This window comes from Cynara cardunculus, unplaced genomic scaffold (genome assembly GCF_001531365.2).
Source record: "Cynara cardunculus var. scolymus isolate 2C unplaced genomic scaffold, CcrdV1 Un_Scaffold_1555, whole genome shotgun sequence".
Taxonomy (NCBI): Eukaryota; Viridiplantae; Streptophyta; class Magnoliopsida; order Asterales; family Asteraceae; genus Cynara; species Cynara cardunculus.
In genome coordinates this window covers 2,871-28,139 of record NW_020200795.1, presented here as the reverse complement: position 1 = coordinate 28,139, position 25,269 = coordinate 2,871, and the positions used below count along the sequence as shown (strand labels likewise).

At 37.2% G+C, this 25,269-nt stretch overlaps 1 protein-coding gene across 1 annotated transcript; it reads right to left on the bottom strand.

Moving 5' to 3' along the window:
* Positions 1 to 6,059: 6,059 nt before the first annotated feature.
* Positions 6,060 to 7,023, bottom strand: LOC112502534 (proline-rich extensin-like protein EPR1). Its single transcript, XM_025106486.1, has 2 exons — positions 6,294 to 7,023; positions 6,060 to 6,202 (listed from the first exon to the last, which is right to left on the bottom strand). The coding sequence occupies exons 1-2, from the start codon at positions 7,021 to 7,023 to the stop codon at positions 6,060 to 6,062; spliced, it is 873 nt and encodes a 290-aa protein (XP_024962254.1).
* Between the last annotated feature and the right edge of the window lie 18,246 nt (positions 7,024 to 25,269).

Here is a 25,269-nt window from a genome sequence, read left to right as displayed (position 1 = left end):
CTCATCGTTCCCTCGAGCCGGTCAAATCCGCGATTCTTAAATCCAACACTCATGTAGCAATGCAGGAGCATCCCACATTGGTGAGGCTAGGGGGGTTTCATCTTCCTTATAAGAAAGGGGGATCTTACTCCTACCAGTGACGCGTTTTAAAGCCGTGAGCGGTTGTTGCCGGGAGGGGCAGCCCAAAGCGGACAATATCATGTGGGCGGTTCCCTAGTATCGGTCCAACATTGTAGAACCTGGTTATATCATTCTCTCCCCCTTAAAAGAATTTCGTCCCAGAATTCATTCAAATAACCAAGGATATTGGGTTTTCATATCAGACTCTAGTTTCCATGTTGCTTCTGATCCCTTTTGAAAACGCCACTGTATTCTTACCAGACTGATCTCTTTGTTTCTCAATACCTTGGTCTTTCTGTCAGTCACTGCCTCTGGTACGTCAATGAAATTCAACTTGTTGTCAAGTTTGATCTCGGGAAGTGGTATAGCTAGATTTGGGTCTGCCAAACATTTGCGTAGATTTGATACATGAAAGGTACTGTGAATCTGACTAATTTCTTCTAGTAGTTCCAATTGATAAGCTACTGGCCCAACTCGTTTGCAGATTCTGAATGGTCCAATATACCTTGGACTAAGTTTTCATTTCTTCCCAAATCTCATAACACCCTTCCATGAAGATACCTTCAACATTACAAGGTCACTTATGTTGAACTCAATCGGTTTTCTTCGTTTGTCAGCATAACTTTTCTGTCGATCTTGGGCAATTTTGGTTCTTGCCCGAATCTGTTCAATCTTTTCAGATGTTGTTTGCACAATTTCAGGGCCTGTTAACTGCTTTTCACCTACCTCATTCCAACACAATGGCGTTCGGCATTTTCTTCCATACAAGACTTCATAAGGTGCCACTTGAATGCTGGAGTGATAACTGTTATTATAGGCAAATTCTATCAATGGTAAATGTTCCTTCCCTGATCCCCCGAAGTCGATGACACAAGATCTCAACATGTCCTCAAGAGTCTGGATGGTTTTTTTCACTTTGTCCATCCATTTGTGGGTGATAGGCTGTACTCAATCTGATTTGTGATCCCAAAGCTTTTTGTAGACTTTCCCAGAACTTTGAAGTAAAACGACTGTCGCAGTCAGAAATAATGGACAATGGAACACCATGCCTAGTCACGATTTCCTTGATGTATAATTGAGCCAATCTTTCCAATGAATAAGTCTCTTTCATTGGTAGGAAATGTGCGGATTTTGATAAGAGATCCACTATTACCCATATCGCATCATAACCTTTTGGTGTTCGGGGTAACTTCATGATGAAGTCCATTGTAATGTGATCCCATTTCCAGACTGGTATTTCTAATGATTGCAGGTTTCCATAGGGTCTCTATTGTTCAATTTTAACTTGTAAGCAAGTTAAACATCACTCCACATACCTTGCTATGTCATTCTTGAGACCTGGCCACCAATAAAATACCTTCAAATCTTTATACATTTTGTTAGTACCTGGATGTACTGAGTAACGGGACTTGTGACTTTCATTTAGAATAGTTTCCCGTATATTCCCATAAATTGGTACCCAAATTCGGCCGTGGAAGCATAAAATTCCTTTGTTGTTGGTTTCCATGGTAGAAATCATTTTTCCCACCTTTTAAGATTTATGGTTTTCTTCTTTAACAACTTCTTTCTAGTTTTTCAAAATTACTCGGTGAAGGTCTGGAGTTAAACAGATTTTCATTGCTCTGATCGTGCCACTTCTTTCCTTTCGGCTCAAAGCATCGACCACCACGTTTGCCTTTCCTGGGTAGTAGAGAATCTCACAATCGTAGTCGTTAACAAGTTCAATCCATCGCCTCTATCTCATATTCAGATCCTTCTGGTTGAACAAATGTTGTAAGCTTTTGTGATCTGTAAAGATTTGGCATTTGGTTCCTAAAAGATAATGCCTTCATATCTTTAGTGCGAAGACTACGGCTGCTAGTTCCATGTCATGGGTGGGGTATTGTTTTGCATGATCCTTTAGTTATCAAGATGCATAAGATATTACTTTTCCTCTCTATATCAATACACAGCCTAATCCCAACTTTGATGCATCGCTGTATACTGGTGTGCTAAAATCGTAAGTGTGCACACAGTAGGCATACAATCCCCAAAGTGGTGGTGCAAGTGCACGCCGACACTATGATCGCTTCAAGTAATAGAGTGGTATAGTACCAAGATCGTTTCCACAGGGACCGGACTTACTGAGAATCAGAAACTTTCATGAACTTCTGGAACAATGCTTCGAGTTGAGAAAATATTTTAGTTTTGATTGGTGCAAAACGTTAAAATACGAAATAAACCTTTAATATTAAAAGACGGGTATGGGTGTAAGCTTTTATTAAGAATATTGCAGGAACAATTTGGTCACAAACTCATGGGATTTCTATAAGAACTCCTATCTCTCGAAAGTGAATTCTTATATACTGTGCCCACAAAGTGCCCACAAAGCGTCCAGTTTTATCAATCTTAAACTTGCCGAATTATCTACTAGATAAAAAGATATCTGGTTCCACTAGCCTGAAGATATATACTCACAATGTATTGTAGCATAAACTCGACTAATATCTGAACAAAAGCTAAAAACATGCAAAACCCACATCTCTGCATGATTATCAAAGACTCTCTCAAATCTTTGTGCATCATCTAAGCCGTTTTTTGGATCCGCCCATCTCTGGACCAAGGATCTAATATTAACACTTCAAAGTGATCGACTTATCTGCGTTGAGCTTAAGTCTCAACTTAAATGACCAAGCTTAAGAATCAATAAAAATGGCAACACCCAAGTGTGCCCTTAAATTCTTAAGCTTGACTCACACCCACACCCAAAGGGGTGCTTAGCTCATAATGAAATCAGAAAACATAACGGAAACAGAAGAAGAAAGATGCATCAGAAATACTTGAACTGAAATTAATACTTAAACTGTTGCCCACAGAGGGCATACAATACACAGAGGCGAGAATGAATGACCAACTACGAAATTTAAATTACAAACAGAAATTAAACTGGATCTACTGCTACAAAGCTTGAGAGAATGCTCCAAGGTTTCTTGGCTAAATTGTTGATGGAGTGGATGCCTTTCAATTGAGAGAAAGTCTTCAAAATATAGGGAAAAGTGAGGACCGGACAAACCCTTTATCCAAAGGATAAAAATCTGCATTGTCCAAAGGGTAAGGACCTCCCATCACCACATGTCTACTTTATCTCTGGCCTTGTCACTTCTTCTTTGAAAGGTTGCAAAAGGTAAAAGTACTCCAATAAATTATGAAAAGAAGGCTTTTCAATGAAAATAAAGGTAGGAGTACTTTCTTGTCTTTTCATCACTTAACTAGGTCCATTCTTCCAAGCAACTCAATGTTTTGATCTGAACTTAGAATTAAATCTCATTAATATCCAAGAGAATGAATATCTAAATTTTGTTCAAATCCAACTAGATGCAAATCCGTCATAGGATGAATGTGAGCAGAAAGTGGGCATTTTACCAACAGTAATGGGTTTTAAAGAAAATGATTAAATTCTTGATCTTTCATCACCTCTTAACATATTTTGGACCAAAAATATAGGATATGAGCAAAATGTGTACCAAAGATAAAATAAAATAGGGGTATTGAACAACAAATAACTCTCACAAAATGAGAGTTATCACACCCCAAACTTGAGGTATTACTTGTCCTCAAGTAAAAGAAAATAAATAAAAAGACACCTAAAGAAAGGAACAAGAACGAAACTTACAGAAGGTGTTGGAAATTCGTCTAGTAAAGAGGATGTACAACTTCCTTGCTTGATCTTCGTAGTGTTGCCGTTAATCAGTAGGGCTTTAGGGTTAGTGTTTTTGGCAATGACAGCGTGTATCCCTCCTCCAAACTTATCCTATACTACAAAAAGGTTTGAAACATAAGTTCTCATCGATTCACTTTTGAGTACTTGGAAAAAGTTCGTGACCCATTCTTGTCATAAACTTGCCCTTTTGGATAACCGGACTTTTTTTTTTCGTCTTCCAATTTTCCGAAGACCGATTCTTCTATATATATATATATATAATTTTTTTTCTTTTTTTTTTCATACCTCCCAATTTTTCGAAGGTATATTTTTTTTTTGAACACATCCCCCCAAACTTAATATTGATAATGTCCACATTGTTGCCAAAGGGACCAAAACGGTACGGGTTGGGTGCAAGGGGAAAAGTGTTTGGGCTTAAAATAGAAGGAGGGCCTACATCCTTTTAACTTTAACACTATGAAAAAAAATCATCCAAGGATGTTGTACCTGAAATAAATAATGGAACTAGACAAAGCAAAAAGAAATCCAACACCATTTGTCATAAATATTCACATAAAAGAGATGACACTCCGTAAAGCATACACAAAAGACGGAATAAAAAGTGTATCTGTACCCCAAAAGATACCCAAAAATAATGTTTTTAGAGGTTATGATCAAAAGTCGAGAATTAACCAATTTCTGTAAAACTGTTTACTGTGGGCAAGCAGGGACTGCATCAGCCTCCTTGGAGCTTTGGACAACGGGAGCAGCAACGGAAACAGCAACAGTAGGAATGATCGCAGTCGTGCTAGGTAATGTAGCAGCAACAGGAACATGAGGAGCAGGAGCAAAAGGCACAGCAACAATAGAAGTAACCGGCATGTGGGTCTGCAAGGGTGGGAAGCACCGAACTTGGGGAGGGTAAAGACCGCTCGGGTACCTTGGAAGTTGGGCTGTCAAGAGGGTATCTTGACGCCCGTAAAGCTGTCGTTCCACCCGGTTCCAATCTCTAGTATATGCCCAAAAGCGAGCACTCTTCTTTTCCAAATCAGAGACTCGGTCTTCTACACTCCCCACCTTCTTCAATATCGCCTCCAACTTTTGATTCGTCTCTTCCCATTGGAGTGCCAAAACGGACAACCAAGTGGCCGACCCATACCCCAAGCCTAAAGGATTTCTTTGAGGTGGCTCGGATAGGCTAGCCTCATCATTGCTATATCTTGGGATTTCCGCATCTGGTTCGATCATGGGGACAACGGGTGGCTCTGATACATGCGGGGCGGGTGGCTCGGTAAGTGCAACATTCGGCGACTCCGAAACAGCGGCAACCTGTGGCTCGGGAAGAACGACCGGTGACGCATTTGGTTGAACGGTGGATGGCACCACGGGCTCCTTCACATCTCTCTCAACCGGGATGGAATTCTGCAAATTTAAATAGGGCCGAGAGGCTCTATGCCGACGGTCGACCGTGTTCTGTCTCAACAAGGGAGAGCCGACAACAATTGAATCCTCCTCATTGGTAGGGACCCTAGCCTTGGCCATAAGCTTTGTGATAAGTGCCGGAAAGACTAAGCGTGAATGCGTCCTCTGAGAAGCGGCCAAAATGGATGCATGGATAATCGGCCCAAGGTCGATTGGCAACTCGCTCATTATGCAATAAAGGAGGACGCATCGGTCCTGTGAGATTGTACTATCATGAACAGTGGGGATTTAATTGTGTCGCAAAAACTAAAATCAAAGTCCCGCTTCCGTGTTTAGATAGCCGGCGAAAATGATTTGGCGCCGGTTGTCCCTCGACCATCCACGATCGGGGAGCGTAAGGAGGGATGCGATATCATCATCGGCAACTTCACGAGTCCCTTTCATAATCTGTGCAAACGAGCATTCCGGCTGTGGGGTGAGTCCAAGGGTCGCATTAAGCTTCGGCCCCGACCAATCAACTATCTTACCCCAAATATTCACCGAAATGCTCTTGGTGGTGCCAATGGTCGCGTAAAACTCGGTTACCCAAGATACATTGGCTCTTAAAGGGGCAACCACCAATTTGTCCCACCGCAAAGCCACCAAATGGTGCCTGATGGCCATAAAAGAGTTGACCAATCGTGGGTCAAAGCCCGTTCAAGGAGAATTTTATTATTTTTGATACGGTTGTACCTCTCATGAAAGGGCATCACCTTTTCTTTCTTTTTCTTTGGGGTTTGCTGCCTCTTCTGCTTTGCTGCTGCTTTGCTGCTGCCTTCCTCTTTTTAGAAGGTTTTGGCTAACTGACTTCCAAAACCTCCTCATCTGGAATTTCTTCCTCAAAATCCTCCCTTTCCTCTTGTTCCTCTTCTTCCTCGGCCACATCTTCAGCATGTTCTAAGTCCTGGGCCATCTCATCCTCATAATCACTGTCTTCAGGTACTGGTTTTGTTAAATGGTTGAGGAATAACAGACTCTGAACTTGCACTATCAAAACTTCCCAAGGAGGTTTATGTGCTCACAGTCTGCCCACTGGGAGCAGTGACTAGTATTTCCTCAACAGGAAGTTCATGTTCTGTTTGAGTCTCAGGGGGTTGCTGTGGTGATTCGTCTAAAGACTCAGGAACAGAAAAAGGGAATAAATCTTCGGGATTGTTGGAGGCATTGGCTTCAAAATCAAAATGGAACTCCTCCCCTAAGGTATCATTAAGGTTTAGGTCAAAATCGTGTATAGTGGGTGGGCCGAGTGGTGTTGAGGGAAGGGGAATAGGGGGCTGTTGAGTGGGTGTAGGGTTAATCGGTGCTGGGATGGGGTTAGATAGAGGAGTGATAGAGGGTGGTACAGTTAGGGCTAGGAAAAGGGGTCTTGGCGTGGGAAGGGTTGCGGCGGCCGGCGGTCGTGAAGTAGACGGACCAACGCCGATGGTGGTGGTGGTGTGAATAATGGTGGAAGGGGTGAAAACGGTGGTAAATAGGGGAGGAGTTTGAGTGATACTAACCGGAGTGACAATGGCATGATACTCGTCGTAGTCGACCCGCACGGTGGATGATTGACCGGCACCGGCGGTTGATGAATGTGTTGCCGGCGGAGCAAAAGCAATGGGGTCCGGCGAGAGGGGGGTTGAGTAGTGAATCGATGGAGCGACTGCTGGCAGTACGGGAGCGGTGGATGATGCGTCGCCGACGACGGTCCGGCGAGTAGAGCGGCGAGCAGGCAGTCGATAAGGGGGCCAACCGGTTGGATTGTTCCTTGTTTTAGCCATGAGAAGAGAGGAGAAGATGAATAGTGAAGTAAAAATGATTTCCTAGTGGAGCCGATGACCTACATATTAGATATTAAACTGATAAAAACAAATACTATATTTTATCGTAACATTCTATAATATTTGAATTGTAATTAGAGAGGTGTGTCAAACCTTGATAGTAGTAACACCAAGATGACAGATAAATAACACATCACCAAGTAGTATAATGGGCATTCTCATATAAAAAATAAAATACCAAACAAGCTGAAAACCCATATATTATATCAAACTAATAACATATAATATATTTGATCTAAACAAAAAAATCTAAGATTCGAGATAGAAATGTTAAACTAAAAACATATATTACCTTTGATCTTAAGCAAAAGGTCGACATCCAAGAAAAATATGTTTGTTTAATTTTTAGTCATTCTTTTTGTAGTAATCTTCCTCTTGCCACTTTCACTCTGTCATCCTATGCAGGATGCAAATAATATTGAGAAAAAAGTTGGTCATTTTCTTTTTGTATCCACCTCCCACATGTCTTTTTCTTATTTGATCCAATGTGGGATGCAAACAATAATGTGAGGAGAAAAAATATTTATAATGCTCAGAAGCTGTCACTTGATTATCCATAGTTATTGCTTTTATATAGATACAAATAAATATATAAAAATATAAATTATAGATATATAAATATTGTTTTTACATCTATAACTTCGACCAATTTTATGATTTTGATTTATCGTCAACTTTATGCTATTTTTTATATTAGCTTCTGATATATAATTTCTTTTATAAAAGATGGCTGGCCAAAAAAAAGGATAATCTAAAAAAAGATGGTTGGCCAAAAAAAAAGATAATCTAAAAAAGAAGGGTACTCGCGCAATGCAACGAGATACATCTTGATTTTAATATTTCATTTTATTCTTTATCTCAGTCGATGTTATAGTATGGTCTTATATGATTTTAGAAAAATGATTATGTTTTTATTTTTGAATAAATAAATTTGAAGATATCATAAAATTTTGACAAAAATATAACGATATTGATATCAAATTAACTATTTAAAATTCATATTTTTTGTGTAATTTTTTAATTCGATTTTTTTATTTATAATTTAATGTAGGTTCAATAACGAAGTAATTTATATTTGGTTTAATAATATAATTTTCTTATAAAGATAATACTTAATTATTTTGTTAGAACTCGATAATTATTCTAATTATATTTTAGATTTTTATTATTTTAAAATGAGATATTTATCCTCTATATGATTATGTTTATCTGCAGTTAGTTATACGAATTCAAACATGGAGCTTTAATAAATTGTACTTATGCATAAGTTACTTGTAATCTTGAACTTTAAGTAATATGCATCAGCATAAAAAATGGTTTTTAAATGTTTTTGTCAAATGCTTTATAAAATAGTATAGATAAGATATCTAACTCCTTTTTATATATTCACTTCCTTATTTTGTATTATTTGGTTGGTTTTGATTTCAACGATGGTTATATATATTTTGTATTATTTGTTTGGTTCATCCTTTAATATATTTTATTGATATTGACATTGGTTGATGATCGATTTCAAATTGATTTTTTTCTTCTTTTACATACTTACATTCGACTTCGAATATATCACATTCTCATGAATTTACGGCAATACCTTAACATGTAAACTTTTTTACCTATAGGTTTATTTTATCTAATTTACTTATAATCATATAATCAAGTTTAATTAATATAAAAAGATTATCATAGGTTCAATTTTAATTATAACGAACTAAAACAATCAATAAATTATTCATTATATTATTTTAAAGTTTTAAATTCAACTTTATAATATAAAGTATATGCTAAAGTCATAATTACCTTTCATTGTTATTTTAAAATCAAATGATATAAAAGAAATTATATAAAAATAGGGTCATCCAAGTAAGATAATCTTATGATCAAACTTCATTAGTTGACACAATGCATGAATCTCATATTTCTTACTTATACACACATCATTATTCCGATCTTTCAATCTCTCACCAATGTGGGATATCTCAAACTCAATCACAATTCCCCAATACCACAGTACTCAATTCTCATGATTTCATATCGATACCTCTTGGTTTTCGTGGTGATCAAAACTTAATTTAAGAAAAAATGTAAAATCCTCGACTCGAGCAGAAGTGTGATGTGTCAGAAAACTCGGAATCATGTTTATATTTTTCACGCCCCGTCTAACACCATAAATCACGCTTTGAAAAATACTAACATCAGATGAAAGCACGCCATTAAGTGAACACTTTCATTCTATGTATAAGTGATATAATAGATACTTAAACTACATTTGTTATTATAAGTACTACAATAATCACAACTTTTGTAAAGAAAAAAAATGTATCATTTGCATTTATTTTGCACAAATTTTTTACCAATTGGTTGGTTTTAATTTCAACGATGACTATAGATTTCAAAGATCTATCACGCATTTATACATCCATCATTATCTTCTAAACTATCATCTGTCTATCAATGTGAGATGATGAAAGTCAACGTTATTTTAAATTTGAGGAATATTCAAACCTCATGTTGACAAGTCATCATCCTTGGTTTCACTTTTATATTTGCATTATAATTTTTACCATTTAGTTGGTTTTAATTTCAACCATGGTATAGATTTCAAAAGACAATCATTCAAATAAGAAAACCTTGTGAGACAAATCTCATGATTTGACACATAGACACCAATCCACCTTTCTCAAACACTTCACTTTGTTCAAATCTTTAAACTCTTCATCAATGTGGGACAATTAAACTCAACCACAATTTATCATATGAGAATACTCAATTCACATGGTGCCACCTCAATACCCCAAGGTTTTCTTATATAGATATAAAGATAAAGTCTTTTTTTTTTCTCCATTTGGTTGGTTTTCATCCCAATCATGGTTATAGATTTCAAATAGGGTCATTCAAAGTAAGACAACCATATGAAACAAACCCCATTAATCGACACAAAGAAACCAATCCATCTTTTTATTCACTTTACTGTGTTGAAATCTTTCAACGCTTCACCACTGTGGAACAACTAAAACTCAATCACAATTCATCATTTGAAAATACTCAATTCTCATTGTGCCACCTCATCACCCCAAGGTTTTACTTTTATAATTCTCATGGTGTCACCTCATCAACCTAAGGTTTTACTTATATATATATATATATATATATATACTGTCTTATTAAACATCTATACTCAAAGTCTTAAACTCTTAATTTTTTTAATACCCAAAATACCCTTTCTTCCTTTACACCCATCCCCTCTCCCAACATTTCTTTACATGCCTTACACTTCCAAGGCATCGATTCCTTCTCCATTCCTTTCTCCCAGACAGCATGCGGTTCCTTCTCCAAGGCAACATGCGGTTCCTTCTCCAAGGCAGCATGCGTTTCCTTCTCCAAACCCACCTCCACCTCTGTTTTTTCTTCTACTTATTTGGTTCATGGCAACCATGCATCACCACCATTTCCACCGTCACATCCCTCCGCACCACCACCGTCAACTGCGCAACCACGCATCACCTCCACTTCCACCCCTTTCAACTCAACCGTCGGCGACACCACAACTGACTCACCTAAAGACCTAGACTCCACTACCCACCGTGTTCCGTCAAGTACTCCGAGTACACACCATGCCAGGACCAAAAACGATCCTTGAAGTTCTCGAGAGACCGGCTTATATACCGTGAAATACATTGCTCAGAGAAAGACGAGCTCCTTAAATGTTGTGTGCCGGCGCTGTTCGGTTACAAGAACCCATTTAAATGGCCGACGAGCAGAGATCTTCTTGGAATTTATAACTAATTCAATCTTATTTTATGTCGACAGATGATCTTCAAGGGACTGAGGGAGAAATAAAGAAGAATTTTTTTACCTCTGTTGACTGGTGAGAAAACCAGTGGAGTGAACGTATAGGGAGAGGGAGAGCCAAAGACCATCGCTACCGGCGTAGCTGTCGCCGTCGCTGCCGCCGTAGCTGTCGCCGATTAGGGTAGGGAGAGCCGAAGAGGGAGTCGTATTTTGTCAATAGGGATTTTGATTTCTGAGTTGGAAGGAGACGATGGGCAAATACAATGGGCTGGACGCATTCTCTAGAGTCTAGACTAAATTAATAGGCCAAAGCCCAAACCCCAACATACATGTATATAAAACGGGGCGGGACGGGACGAAAAGTTTGATTGAGTCGCCGGAAATCTTCGAATGGCGATGCTGAGACGGCCGGAAAAAAAGTTTGTTGTCTTCTACATTTTCCTTCCTCTTCTTCTTCTAATTCTTGTCTTCTTCTGAAATCAAAACAAAAACAAATTTCTCGTGTTTTCTTCCAATGAACACCAGCCATTCCAAACGAGCTTCCCAACTCACTCCAACACCATTTTGTTTGTGGTAACCGTCAGATCGAATTTCAACCACAAATCAAAAACTAGATTAGAAAATTACTATGTTATATCTTTTTAGTTTATTTAAGAAATATCCTTAAATATCTTAAAAGAGTGGTTTACATTGGATCTCATAATTATCACAAACTAATCGGTTATCGTTTGAATGAACTTGATGGGTAGTAATATTGTTGGTGTGATATATATAATATATTCTTTACTTTAGCGGGTATGCATGGTATGTAGATATAGGAGAATTATACTTGATTCTGGGTCTCAAAGTTGCCTGCTTGCTTTATGTAATATCGGTACCCGTCCCCGGCCCCATCCCCGGCTTGAGCCAAGCGAGGATCCCCGTTCCCGTCCCCGGGACCCAATTTTTCAGGGAATCCATCGGGTTACCCGACGGGTCGGGGTTCATTCCCATCCCTAATCTGCATATCAAACACACCCTTAATGAACTTTTTACATCCCGCCGCATTGCGCGGGTAGACAACTAGTATATATATAAAGGTATAATAATATAATATAATTAATTTTGCACTATAATTTCTACCATTTGGTTTGTTTGGTTTCCAACCATAGTTATAGATTTCAAAGAGGATCATCCAAAATAAGATAAGCTTATGAGACAAACCCCATTATTTGACACAAAGGCATCCAATCCATTTTTCTTATACAATTCATTTTGTTCAAAACTCTTCACCAATGTGGGATATCTCACACTCAATGACAATTCACCAACACCTCAATACCCGATTCTCATGATGTCACATCAACACCTCTTGGTTCTTCTTTTAATATATATACACATATATATATATATAGAGAGAGAGAGAGATTAATTTCTTAGTCATTCCTCTTTTTAATTTATAGAAATGTCACCATTTACGCAAGTCCTATGTCCCTTATTTGCAGACCTAACCATAAGACAAAAAAAATTCAAATTCAACGTAGGTTAGCAAATGGTATCGTCGTAATTGCATATCTGACCGTTGTAATTGCAGAACTGAGTTGAATCTGATTTTTTTTGTCTTTTGCTTAGGTCCGCAAATGGGGAGGTGGAACTTGCATAAATAGTGGCATTTGAGTAAATCAGGGAGAAAATGACTATAAGGCCAATTTAAGAGGGAGAAATAGCTAATGGTCAAATTTCTTATTTCATTTCTTTAATATTGTAGTAAATTTCATAAATATTAGAGTAAATTATCATTTTCGTCCCTGTGGTTTGTTACTAATTTTGATGTTTGTATTTGTGGTAAGAGAAATTGTCATCTTTATTCCTATAGTTTGTAATTTATTGTGAGTCTTTTAATTAATTCTTACCTTTAAGTATAAGAAACTAAGAAAATTAAAGAATTGTAAAGCACAAGAAACCGAAACGACAAAATATTGTAAATCATAAGGACGAAAATAATAATGAATTACAAATCATAAAAACAAAAATCGCAATTTCTAAACCATAGAAAACAAACCACAAGAGACAAAAATTGTAATTTACTCTACATGTTAAGGGTATCTCTAACAACTTTCTATATGGAAAAAATGATGGTTTTGCTTTTTATTTTTATTTTTTTCGTTCCAAAATAATTGTCTACAGTTTTATTTTTATTTGTTTTAAAATAAGTGTCCACTTTTAAATACATGTGTCTATTTTCCCATTCTACCGTTAATTATAAGGTGGATAAATATTTTCTCTCTATTATTAAGATTAAATTGTTCTTTACTTAATTAAAAAGAGTAATAATGACATATTTTTAAAACTATGTATCATTTTCGTTGTGGACATTTATTTTGGGACAAATGGAGTAATAGATGAAACAACCCAACATGTCCAAAAGTACTAATGAACAAATTCATGCCATAGCATACATCAGGTTCCAATGATTTACAAACACTTCCGTACTGTTCACACAAAATAACAAAAGTTTGAATTCCACATTTCATCATAACAAAAAAAATTCTTCCAAGATTCCATGACATCTTTCCTTGGCCTTTATCCTTAGGCATTAGATGACCTGCAAAATAAGTTATTACAATAACTGAAGGTTAGACCAAAAGGTTTAATATAGTTCAGACCTTATTTCAAATGGTAAAATTATCAAACATCTATCGCGATTACACCATCATTTCTTCTATCGCGGTTACACCGTCATTTCATCTATTGTGGTTACACCGCTATTTGATGTAATTTCAGAAAATATTGTGAGCGATGAACACCCTTATCCGGACAACACTATGGGCGATGAGGCTCAATCTGGACAACATTGTGAGAGACGAGGCTTAATCCGGACAACACTGTGGGCAATGAGGATCAATCTGGACAACACATGAATGATGAGGGTTCTTATCGAATAACACTTTAAGCGATGAAGGACCTTATTAGCTGAAGCTTTGACCGATGAAGGGCCTTATCGGATGAAGCTTTGCGCGATGAAAGGCCTCACCGGACAACACTTTGAACGATGAAGTGTCTTACCGGGTGAAGCTCTGAGCGATAAGGGTCTCATTGGTTGATGCCTTGAGCGATAAAGGCTTCTTATCGGATAGCACAATGAACGATAAGGGTCCTTATCGGACCATTCTTTGTTCGATAATATATATGTAACAGAGTAATTGACATGATAGGTAATATTCATAATTACCCAAAATAATGTAAAAACTCACCTTATTCTGAGACTCCACTAAATGCTCTGCTTTCTTTTCTTTGCTAAATAGGTTTTATCAATTTTCTCCTCCCAAAAGTCAGAAATCTCACACAGTTGCCTACCACTTACTAAATATAGTGAGGAAAGTAAAGAAGAGGGGGGGGGGGTTTGAGGAGGTGCATGGACATGCACCCCTCCCCCTCACATGAAAACCACTATTCTTAATATATAACTGAACCAAAATTTGAATTACCAGAAGGAGGTGATCACATGTTTCACCTTTGGTCCCTCATCTTCCATTAAAGACCAGATTTTTCCCTTAAACTTTCCATTGTTATTTATTTTCAAAACCCGACCAACTATAGCTTAACACCGAACATTACAATATCCTCCCCTTAGAAGAATTTCTTCATGTAGTTCCAATAGATAAACAAATGAGGATATTTTACTTGTATCTCAGACTCAGGTTTCCAAGTGGTTTCCAGCCCTTTATGATAACGTCACTGAACTTTCACTAACCTGATCTCTTTATTTCTCAATGTTTTTAATTTGAAATCTATAATGGCTTCAGGGGTCTCTTCAAAGCACAACCTTTCATATATCTTGATTTCTGGTAGTGGTACAACTACTTCTGGATTTGCTAGAACCCTCTTTAGGTTTCATACATGAAAAGTGTTATGTATACCACTTAACTCTATAGGAAGTTCTCGCTTGTATGCCACTTCTCCAACTCGTTTAAGGATAGTGAATGGTCCTACACATCTTGGGCTCAACTTACCCTAATTTCCAAAACGAACAACCCCTTTCCAGGGTGATACTTCCAACATCACTTTATCACCAACTTGAAACTCAATCGGTTTACGATGTTTATCAGCATAACTTTTCTGTCAATCCTGGGATACTTTCATTGTTCACGAATCTGATTAATCTTATCTGTTATCCGCTAAACTATATTAGGTTTAGCCAATTGTTTCTCGCCCACTTCGTATCAACACAGCGATGTTCGACATTTTTACTCGTACAATACTTCAAAAGATGCTGCCTGGATACTTGAGTGATAACTTTTATTTTAGACAAACTCAATCAAAGGAAAATGGCTATCTCACGATCCTCCCAAGGTCAATAACATATATCTGAAGCATGTCTTCGATCATTTGAATTGTTCGTTCACTTTACCCATCCGTCTGTGGATGATAAGTCGTACTTTGTGAACCTATTTCTCTTTGAAAACCCTTCCAAAACATAGACGTGAATCGACTGTCGTGATAAAAAATAATTGATAATGGAACACCATGACGTGTTACCACTTTATCAATATATAGATTCGCTAGCCGGTCCATAAAGTACGATTCTTTTCATCGGTAAGAAATGAGCAGACTTAGATAATCGATCCACAACAACCCATATAGAATCAAAACCCTTCGGTGTTTTAGGTAATTTGGTTATGAATTCCATCGTAATGTGATCCCATTTCTAAATCGGAATTTCTAAAGGAATTTCACTTGCATGCAGGTCATACACTGATCAACATGACTTGCTATATCATTCTTCATGCCCAACCACCAGTAGTATTGTTTCATATCTCGTTACATTTTATTCGTACCCGAGTGGATAGAAAAATGAGATTTGTGAGCTTCACTCAAAATTCTTTTTCTGAAATTACCGTAACATGGTACCCAAACTTTGTTATGAAAACACAATAATTCTCGACTATCTTTTACTAATTCAGATAACACCCTACCAAGTCGTTATGTCTTAATCTTGTCTTCTCTCACAGCTTCGTCTTGGAATCTTTGCAGTTCTTCGTGAATGCTCTGCAATAACTCAGCTCTTAATGCTATAGCTTTAATTGTACCGCTCTTCTCTTTACGGAAAAACGTGTCAGCTACCACATTAGCCTTGCCTGGATGATACAAGATCTCATAATCACAATCATTAACCAACTCTAACCAACGTCTTTGGCGCATATTCAATTCTTTCTGATGGAACAAATGTTGCAAACTTTTATGATCAGTAAAAAATTGGCATTTAGTCTCGTACAAGTAATTCCTTCATATTTTTAAAGTAAAAACAACGACAGCCAACTCCATATCATGGGTAGGATATTGTTTTTCATGATCCTTTAACTGCCTTGAGGCGTAAGCAATAACCTTTCCACGCTGCATTAACACGCAACCTAAACCCAGTTTTGAGGCATCAATATAAACCACAAAATCTTCCGTACTATCAGGCAAAGATAGAATTGGATGACCAACAAAATAAATTATTACAATAACTAAGGGTTAGACTGAAAGGTCTAGTGAGTGAATTTCCCTCTAGTAAGTAAAGTCTGTCGTAACACTTTAATACAGTTCAGACCTGATTTCAAAATGTAAAATTATCAAACATCTATCGTTGTTACATCATCATTTCATCTATCGGGGTTACACCGTCATTTCATCTAATTTTAGATAATATTGTGAGCGATGAACACCCTTATCTGGACAACACTGTGGGCGATGAGACTCAATCCGGACAATACTGTGAGCAAAGAGGCTCAATCCGGACAACAATGTGAGCGATGAGGGTCAATCTGGATAACACTGTGGGTGATGAGTGTCAATCCGGACAACACATGAAAGGCGAGGGTTCTTATCAAATAACATTTTAAGCGATGAAGGACCTTATCGGTTTCAACTTTGCGCGATGAAGGGCCTCACCGGATAACACTTTGAGCGATGAAGGATCTTATCGGGTGAAGCTTTGAGCGATAAGGGTCTCACCTGTTGATGCCTTAAGCGATAAGGGCTCCTTATCGGACAACACAATGAACAATAAGGGTCCTTATCGGACAATTCTTTGTTTGATAATATATATGTAACAGAGTAATTGACATGAAAGGTAATACTCATAGCAACCCAAAATAATGTAAAAACTCACCTTATTTTGAGACTTCACTGAATACGCTGCTTCCTTTTCTTTACTAAAAAGGTTTTCTTAAATTTCTTCTCTCAAATGTTAGAAACCTCACACAGTTGCCTACCACTTACTAAATATAGTAAGTAAGGAAAGTAAAGAAGAGGGGGGGGTTCGAGACGGTGCATGGACATGCATCCCTCCCCTCTCACATGAAAACCACTATTCTCAACATATAATAGGACCAAAAATTGAATTACCACAAGGAGGTGATTACATGTTTCACCTTTGGTCTCTCATCTTCCATTAAATACCATATTTTCTTAAATTTTCCATATTTTTCTTAAATTGCCGATATAATATATGTTAGTTGTTAATATAATCATCAACATATAGTATTCAAATAATTCAAAAAAGTTAATAAAATCTAATTAGTGAAATTTTAACACACGCATATATATATATATATATATATATATATACAAAGAGAGGGAGAGAGATTTGTTTAGGAATAAAGTTGTAAATTTAAATAAATTGAGTAATAATAACGAGGGGGTGTGAATAGTTTATGCATTGTTTGTCTGATTGATGATGAATATGTTTATCAGTATTAAGTATGGTTTGTTGTTCAAGCAAGCATGACTCGAAAGTCACCAATATACGACTATTATGTGTGAAGAGATACGTGTAATATGTATTGATAATTAGTTATAAGATTATATGAAATGTTAATAAATGTAATGACATACATGTAAACACATGTTTTAGGAGGTGTAAGCCATCAAAAGTCTTGACTCTTGTCGGTTGTCAGTGGAAGCATGGTTTCATTAGTAGTTGGTAATATATATATATATATATATATATATATATATATATATATAAGAAGAAACCAATCATAATGAGGTGACATATTCTAATACTTAGAACTTCTCCTATCTTTTTTCTTAATTTTTTTATTTTTTTAGATGTTGAATATGGTAAAGACTTTTCTGCCCCTGTATGAAAAATGAATAGTTCATAATTAACCTGAGTTTTTTTGTAATTTTGTATAACCAAGTTTAACCTCCAACTATTGATTTGTTGTTCCATTTACTTTATTTTATTTCTTAATGAAATTTGTTTTTCAAAGTTTCAATAATAAACAAAATGAAATCCTAGAAATTCCTTTAGTAAGGGATCAAGAAAGTGGGAGTTGAAGAAGAATTCAAAGATTTTAAAAGTTATGTAACAGTTATATTCATTAAAAAATATGATTTGCTATTACATATTTCTTTTTCAATATTGTTGGATTTGTTGTTATCATAAGATATGATTGTGTTTACGATTGGATCATATAAATTCGAATAAAATTTTGATATTTTGTAATCATAGGATATGATAATCCTTTTTCAAATTTAAGCTCCATTAACAATAACTGTTTATACGTGATTGATAATTACATTAAATTTTGACTACTTCAAGAGTTTTTCAATTGACAAAATTCTTTTGGTGGGTAATGAAGAAATAAGAGTTGAATAAAACTTAAAATATTTTAAAAAGATATGTAAAAATTATATTATTTAGAAAATGTGATTTGTTATTACATTTTTTTTTTCAATATTGTTGGATTTGCTGTTATCGTATGACATGATTGTGTTTACAATTGGATCATATAAATTCGAATAAAGTTTTGATATTTTATGATTACAAGATATGATTAAAAAAATGAATTTAAACTCCGTTGACATTAATTATTTATACGTGATTGGTAATCATCAATATATATATATATATATATATATATATATATATATATTTTAAAGGAGAAACCAAATATAATGAGGTTTCTTCCTCTAAATATTAGAAGCCTATCTTTCTTTTTTCTTAGATTTTTTTATTTTTTAAAATATTTGATATGTAAAGACTTTCATCCCTATTTTTAGAACATGAAATTCATTAGAATAGGTTATTTTGGTAATTTTAAATAGTTTAACCTCCAACATTTTTACTTTCATTTTTGGAGATGAAACCTCTAAACCCTTTTATGTGCTCCTCCATGATTTGCCAATGTTTTTATAATATTAAATAAGTTATAGACTATTCCACCACTAAATTATAAATATGTATTTCATTATAAGAAGGCTTCTTTGATCATTTCCATCTTAATTAGCTTTAACTTTCATATTACATAACTTTCTAGGAATATTCATTATACTATTTTCATATGTTCATCTACTAATTAAAATAAACTTGCAATAAATGGTGTGACACATTGTCACAAGATGACTTTTAAAAGAAATTTCTCATTGTTTTGAATTTATGAAATGTGAAATAAGTTAAATACTTTTTTACCCATAAATAAAAAATGTATATTTCATTATTTTCTCCAAAAACGAAAACAAAATTTTCCAAGCCAGATGTGCCCTTAATTAAGCATTTGGCATCATTATTTTATATAAATCTAAGTAAAATATGAAGTTTCTCATGTGACACTTTGTGGAAAGTGTTGGTCCAATTAGGGTCTACAAGATGTATATAACAGTTTGTAGAAGGGGGATGAGTACAAACACAATAAACTTTTCAAATTTAAAATATATATTGATAAAGAAATATCAATACAAATTTTACAAGATTATTTACGGAAAGATAAGGTAAAAATAACCTATCTAAACAATCTAAGTTACACACTAGTTCTTAGCAAAGAGAAAAGATTTGTTGTAAAAGACTTAGAGGAAAGTTAGTTCTTTTTGGGTAAGAACTATTTAGAATACAAAAAGGGATTCTAACTTGCTTTTGAAGATAAGCGTATTGTGTTCTTAGATGTGTGTTCTTCTACTTATGAACGTAAGTTTGGGTTCAAGAGTAAGTATTAGAGTATATTTGCATCGAGATAGAACGCATCTATTTATACCTATTGCATTAAATGCACATTTAATGCAACGTAGTAGGGTTTGAACACGTGTCAAGCCTTTAGAGAAAGACTTGTCCTTTCCTACAGTGAATAGTGCAAAAGCCTATTCATGAGTAGACATCCTTTCATAAAGTTGGTGGGTAGTAGAGTCAACTAATCGGCTCCGTACCGTACTGTACTTTAGAAAGGGTATGGGTTTGTCCTTTGTGTGTATAAGAAAAAGACAAAAGCAATCGTTCTTAACATGCTTCTTTTGATCGTTGAATGCTGGAATAACTTGAAGGTCTCTTCAGCATTAGCTGAGGCTTGGGCAGTCTTCACACATATGTAGACCAGGTTGTAATCACTGAATACCGCTTCAGATCACGTACTCACCAGTCTCTAATATTCAGTTTCAGTCTTCGAATTTCGCTAAAGGTTCTTTGGTTTGAGTTTTGTCTTCTTAAAGTATTGCTGTCGCTAATGGATTTACATTACATGTTCTCAGCGATCACTAAACAGAATTAGTGATTATCGCTGGAACTGAAAGACAGAAACATATATATTTCGTACAAGGTAAAAGGATTATCATCAAATCACTGAGAGAGATGATCAACAATCTTCCTCTATTTGATGATAACAATCAACATAAAGAATGTTGTCTTGTCAAATAACAGTAAGAAAAAGTTACATATAAAGTACATGTCCCTTTTAACTATTTTGAGATCATTTTAAGTGAGTTAGTCTTTACTTAGAAAATTTTCTTAAGATTAAATTTAAGAAAAATTTAAAAGAAGGAAAACAAAAATTAAAAGCATATTCATTGACTTATAGATTGTCAGTTAATGTAAGAGTAACACTGGAACTCATAGACTTGTGTCCCTATTACTCTTTTCAGAGATCTTTTTCAGTGATGCATATAAAATACTTATATTAAATTCAAAGAAAATATTATAAGTGTTTCAATACATGGCTAGACTAAAAAAATATAAGACTAATCATTGAAAGTAGATATAGGATATAGTTTACAATGCATGGACAATATTACAAAGGAAATGAACTAGTCTAAGTCGCTCAACTTGATGTAACCTAGTACATTTTCTCCAAGCTCCTTTCGACGTAGAAACTTCCTTCTTATCTTTCGATCCACAACTCTTCCTTTTAAGTGATCATCTAGCCAGAAGCTGAGATATACGAGGTGTTCCATAGGGCATAGATGTAACTCAGACATTCTCTGAAATCTTACTTCACCGTCATAGTCAAGGAATATAAGTCCTAACTTAGGTTTGAAGTGCACAGTGTTGAGTACATAAGGACCCTTCGCTGGCAATGTAAGATTCAACATAGAGATGTTAGGACTTCATCTAAGGAGAACTTTGTTTCATGTTCGTTCTTCAGGGATGGTCCATCATTAGGACTTGAAGGTCTTTTCTTACTTCCTCCTTTCTTTAGCGTTGGCACTTCAGGGACTGCAACAAATCTTGACACTTTCTTGATCAACTCGTTGATAAGGTCTTCGATAGTCATCTTATGTCTGGATTTGGAGCGCTGAATGGATTATTTGATCTCTAGCCATTCGATGTAGCCATATTCGCCTAGATAGAAGGGGTACTCGATCACGGCCTCGAGATTGTCCCTGGTGATGAGCATGGAGAGCAGCATCCCATCGTCTTTTGATCGTCCGCTGACGCTCTTGATTGGGTGAGGGAATATTCTGTTGTTGATACTTACTTCGCTCTAAAGTTTATCTCACTCAGCCAACTTCAGGTTCTTCTCGTGCTCAGCTTCTACAAAGGATAGGAGCTTAGCTTGGACTTGGACATCAGTCACCTTCTTTTTGGACTTTCTCTTGTGAAGAACGTTTTCAGCTAGAGACTTGGCCAGCTTTAGGTTGTCCTTAATTTTCTTTCTTTGAAGTTCTAGTTCTTTCTCAACTCTTAAGGCCTCAAGTCTTTCAGCTTCTGTTAGAAAGTCGAACTCACCACCACTAGAGGTACGATGAGGGATTTTTACTCTAGCCTGGTCGAGTGACTCCCTAAGTTGAGTCATCTGCTAGTCGGTGAGAGTGCTAGGGGTAGGGTTCTCAGGGACCCATTCCAGCTGACCGCAAGTAGTATAAGGTATCTCAAGTTGATACCTGAAGTGATGACTACTTGAGAGGCGGAGTCTTCAAATAAGGGTTCAGAGGATTGGAATAGTACCTTTAAATTCCCTTCTTCAACGATGCCTTTGCCTTTCGACGTAGGGCCCTGGTTCTTTTTAGGTGCTGACTCTTCTTTCCTTTGCTCCCCCTATGATGCGGAATCCCTGAGGGAAACTCCTTTGGTGGCAGTGGTAGGACGCTGTACTGGATGGTGAAGTCATCTTCATCGTCATCATCATCGTCATCATCCAGGTCCCTTCCGGAGTCAGGGAGATCAGAAGAATCACCTTCTTCATCATCATCTTCATTATCTTCATCTTGCACATCACTAGCAACAGGCATAGAGGTGATGGGAAGGTTATCATCACAAGCTTAAGCTTAGATGGCATCAACGTCCTTAGCAATAGCAGCTTCACTGGAGGTTGGGATATCACAGAAAACCTCAGCTTTAGCTTCAGCTCTAGGAGCTTCAGCTTCAGCATCATGGGTTGCTGTAGCAGCAGGTTCAGCATATGGTCCAGCAGCATTGGATCTTATCTTCCCCTCTCTGGTGATGGTTTGAGAGCATAAGCCGGAGAGTTGGTCAATGTTGTGGATCTGAAGGACCACCATTTTTCTAGCCGCATCAGAGAGATGGCTAGGCTGTTCGTCGCTTCGCGCGTCTCATGAAGTTGAGCGCGGTCATTAGCGGTGAAAGAATGAGGAATCACTGGTGCTGGTTGGCGAAGAGCAACCAGGACTTGTTGTAGAAGCTCCGCCTGCTGGATAGATTGAGCTTGTGCGTCATCAGCCCTGCTTGTGAGAGAAGCTATGGCTTCACCATTGGCTTGCACAGCCTCCTGGAGAGAGGAGAGCTAGCTCTTTATTTCTTGGACTTCAGCCTTGAAAGCTGAGAGGTCTGCAACAACATCTTCCTTGCAAGGCATGTCCTTATGGACTTCATCCATCTTTATTAGGATAGTCTTAACGGCTAGGAGGATAAGCTTGACATCTATCGTCATGTCGTACTCCTCTTCGTCCATAGCTTGAAGATCAAATGGACATGCAAAAGAAAAAGATTGAGCAAAAAGAAGCTTTGGGTTAGAAGAAATGAAAGGGTAGGAGTGTGGAGTACCTGAGGGGTTTTCAGCGTTATCTGAAGGATTAACGCTGGTTTGCTCCATGGTATACTCATGAAGATGAGCACCTGTATGCTGAGGAGCCTCGAAAAGAGCTACCTCAGGTCCAGTGGTGAGTGTCTCATCATCAGGAAGGACTGGCACTGATGATTCATGGACACGTGTAGCGACCAAGGATGGAGGAGAAGAGAATATGACTGAGAAGGTTGGGAGAGGTACCACTGATATTCACACCTTTAGTGATTTGAGTCACTGAGAAGGTTGGGAGAGGTACCACTGATATGACAGTGATGTCAGAGATCATTAAAGAGCTTGGGAGGCTAACAGAAAGTGCCTCGGGGGTAAGGCTAGTTTCAATAGCTGATACTTGTTGAGAGGTCACAGCCAAATATGTGGTTATCCCTTTTTTGTCCTTCTTGGCTCTCTGAGGAGAACCAAGAGTTGGTTGTGATGGACGTTTGAAAGAAGGGGTTTTGGTGGCTGGGATAGACGTAGGGGGTTTGCCTTTGTCTTGACCACCTGAGGAAGAGAAGGAGGGAAAAAATAGAATTACACTACTGAAGATAGTGCAACATCTCCATCCCCAAGCTTGTGATCCAGAATCCTGGATCCAAGCCTGCAGATCGGGAGGTTACCTTCTTTTGAGTATTTTTCGCCAAAGATCTTGGCGAAAACCATAGAGAGGAACCTGGTGTAGGGTACCACTTTCTCCCTCTGGCGCTTATTCATCTTCAGCGCCAGGTCGTCGAAGATGATGGCAGCGTAGTTGATTGGGCGATGTTGGATCGCTGAAACTTCTATGGTTAGAGTGACACGGGAGGCCTGATCCTACCCGTCAGTCTTTCCACCCATGGATTGGATGAAGTGGGTGAAGAGGTATTGCCAAACCGCTGACATGCGGTTCTTCTCAATCTTTCACAGTGACTTGAGAGGCTCGCTGGAGTTCTTCTTCATTGGCCATTGGTAGCCAATGTCATCGAGGCAGGCGATGATTTCAACAGTGGAGTGTTCGTTGTCGAAAGGACCCTTGGGAAATTGAAGGGCGTGCCTTAGGGTGGCCATGCCAAAGCTGACAGTCATCCGATTGAAGGTGAAGGAGATTTTCTCCACCTGACGACCGTGCTTGTCTTTCTCTTGCACCACCTCAACAGTCAACCAGAATTGTTGAAGGGCCGCCCTAACCATGACAAGTTCATGGTTGAGAGCATAGGCAAGTGGGGACAATCGAAGGAAATGATGAGTCCAGATTTCATACAAACATGGTATGATCTTCATAGATTGTGATGAACATCAAAGTAGAAAGAWGATATTCAAGAAGATGATTAGATTGAGAGGAGAGAAAATATTACATCAGCAAATCTTGATTTTCAGATTAATGACAAAAGCTTAATTACAATTACAAGGTAAATCCTATTTATACTAGGAAATGTAAAGACTAAGCTATTACAAGGAAACTATACTAAGGAGAAACTTGAATACAACATTAAGCACTAACTTGAATCCAACATTCTCCCCCTTTGGATTCAAGTTTGGACTCTTGTAAACTTCGTTTTGCGCAGTCCAAGGATTTTCTCTAACCTTCTCAGAGCATTTCTATATTGAATCTTCTCCTCGAGCAAATTGATAGCGTTGACGAGCAAGTATCTTTCTTTGGAATTCATTCGTTCAGATCCAGTAGCCTTTTCGTCCTTCACCCTCTTCGAGTCCAGCGCCCTTCTTACAAGCTTAATCGTACCGTCAGAATACTTGTTTAATTCACTGAATCTCATGAACATTTTAACTTAAAGTTGAGCATAGTAGATGACCCCAAACTCTGGATTTTCTAGAACCATGTAAACTGGATAGCCGTCAATGTCTTCAAGATCTTGGTTTGGTCTTTTGAGGTTGATAATGCGTTGATTGTCTTCAAGACCCATTTGTACATCTATGACCATTGCTAGCTTTACATGACATCGAATGAATCTTTTGATAGCCTCCAGAGCTACCAGTTCTCCTTCCTTTCTGATTGTCATATTTTTGAGTTCGAAGAACATGTATTCAAGRTCATCCAAATACAAGTTCGAGAAGTCAGCTTCGCTAAACCTCCAAATCTGGCCATCCTGTCTGGTAACTGTGAAGACAGGATACCAAATTCTCAAAAGCTTCTGAGCATCTATCT

What these genes read in the sequence shown, in the direction of transcription:
- LOC112502534 (XM_025106486.1), bottom strand. Translation starts at nt 7,023, where the DNA reads ATGGCTAAAACAAGGAACAATCCAACCGGTTGGCCCCCTTATCGACTG. An exon ending in AATACTAGTCACTGCTCCCA is followed by an intron (nt 6,203 to 6,293) that starts GTGGGCAGACTG and finishes TAACAAAACCAG; the next exon opens with TACCTGAAGACAGTGATTAT.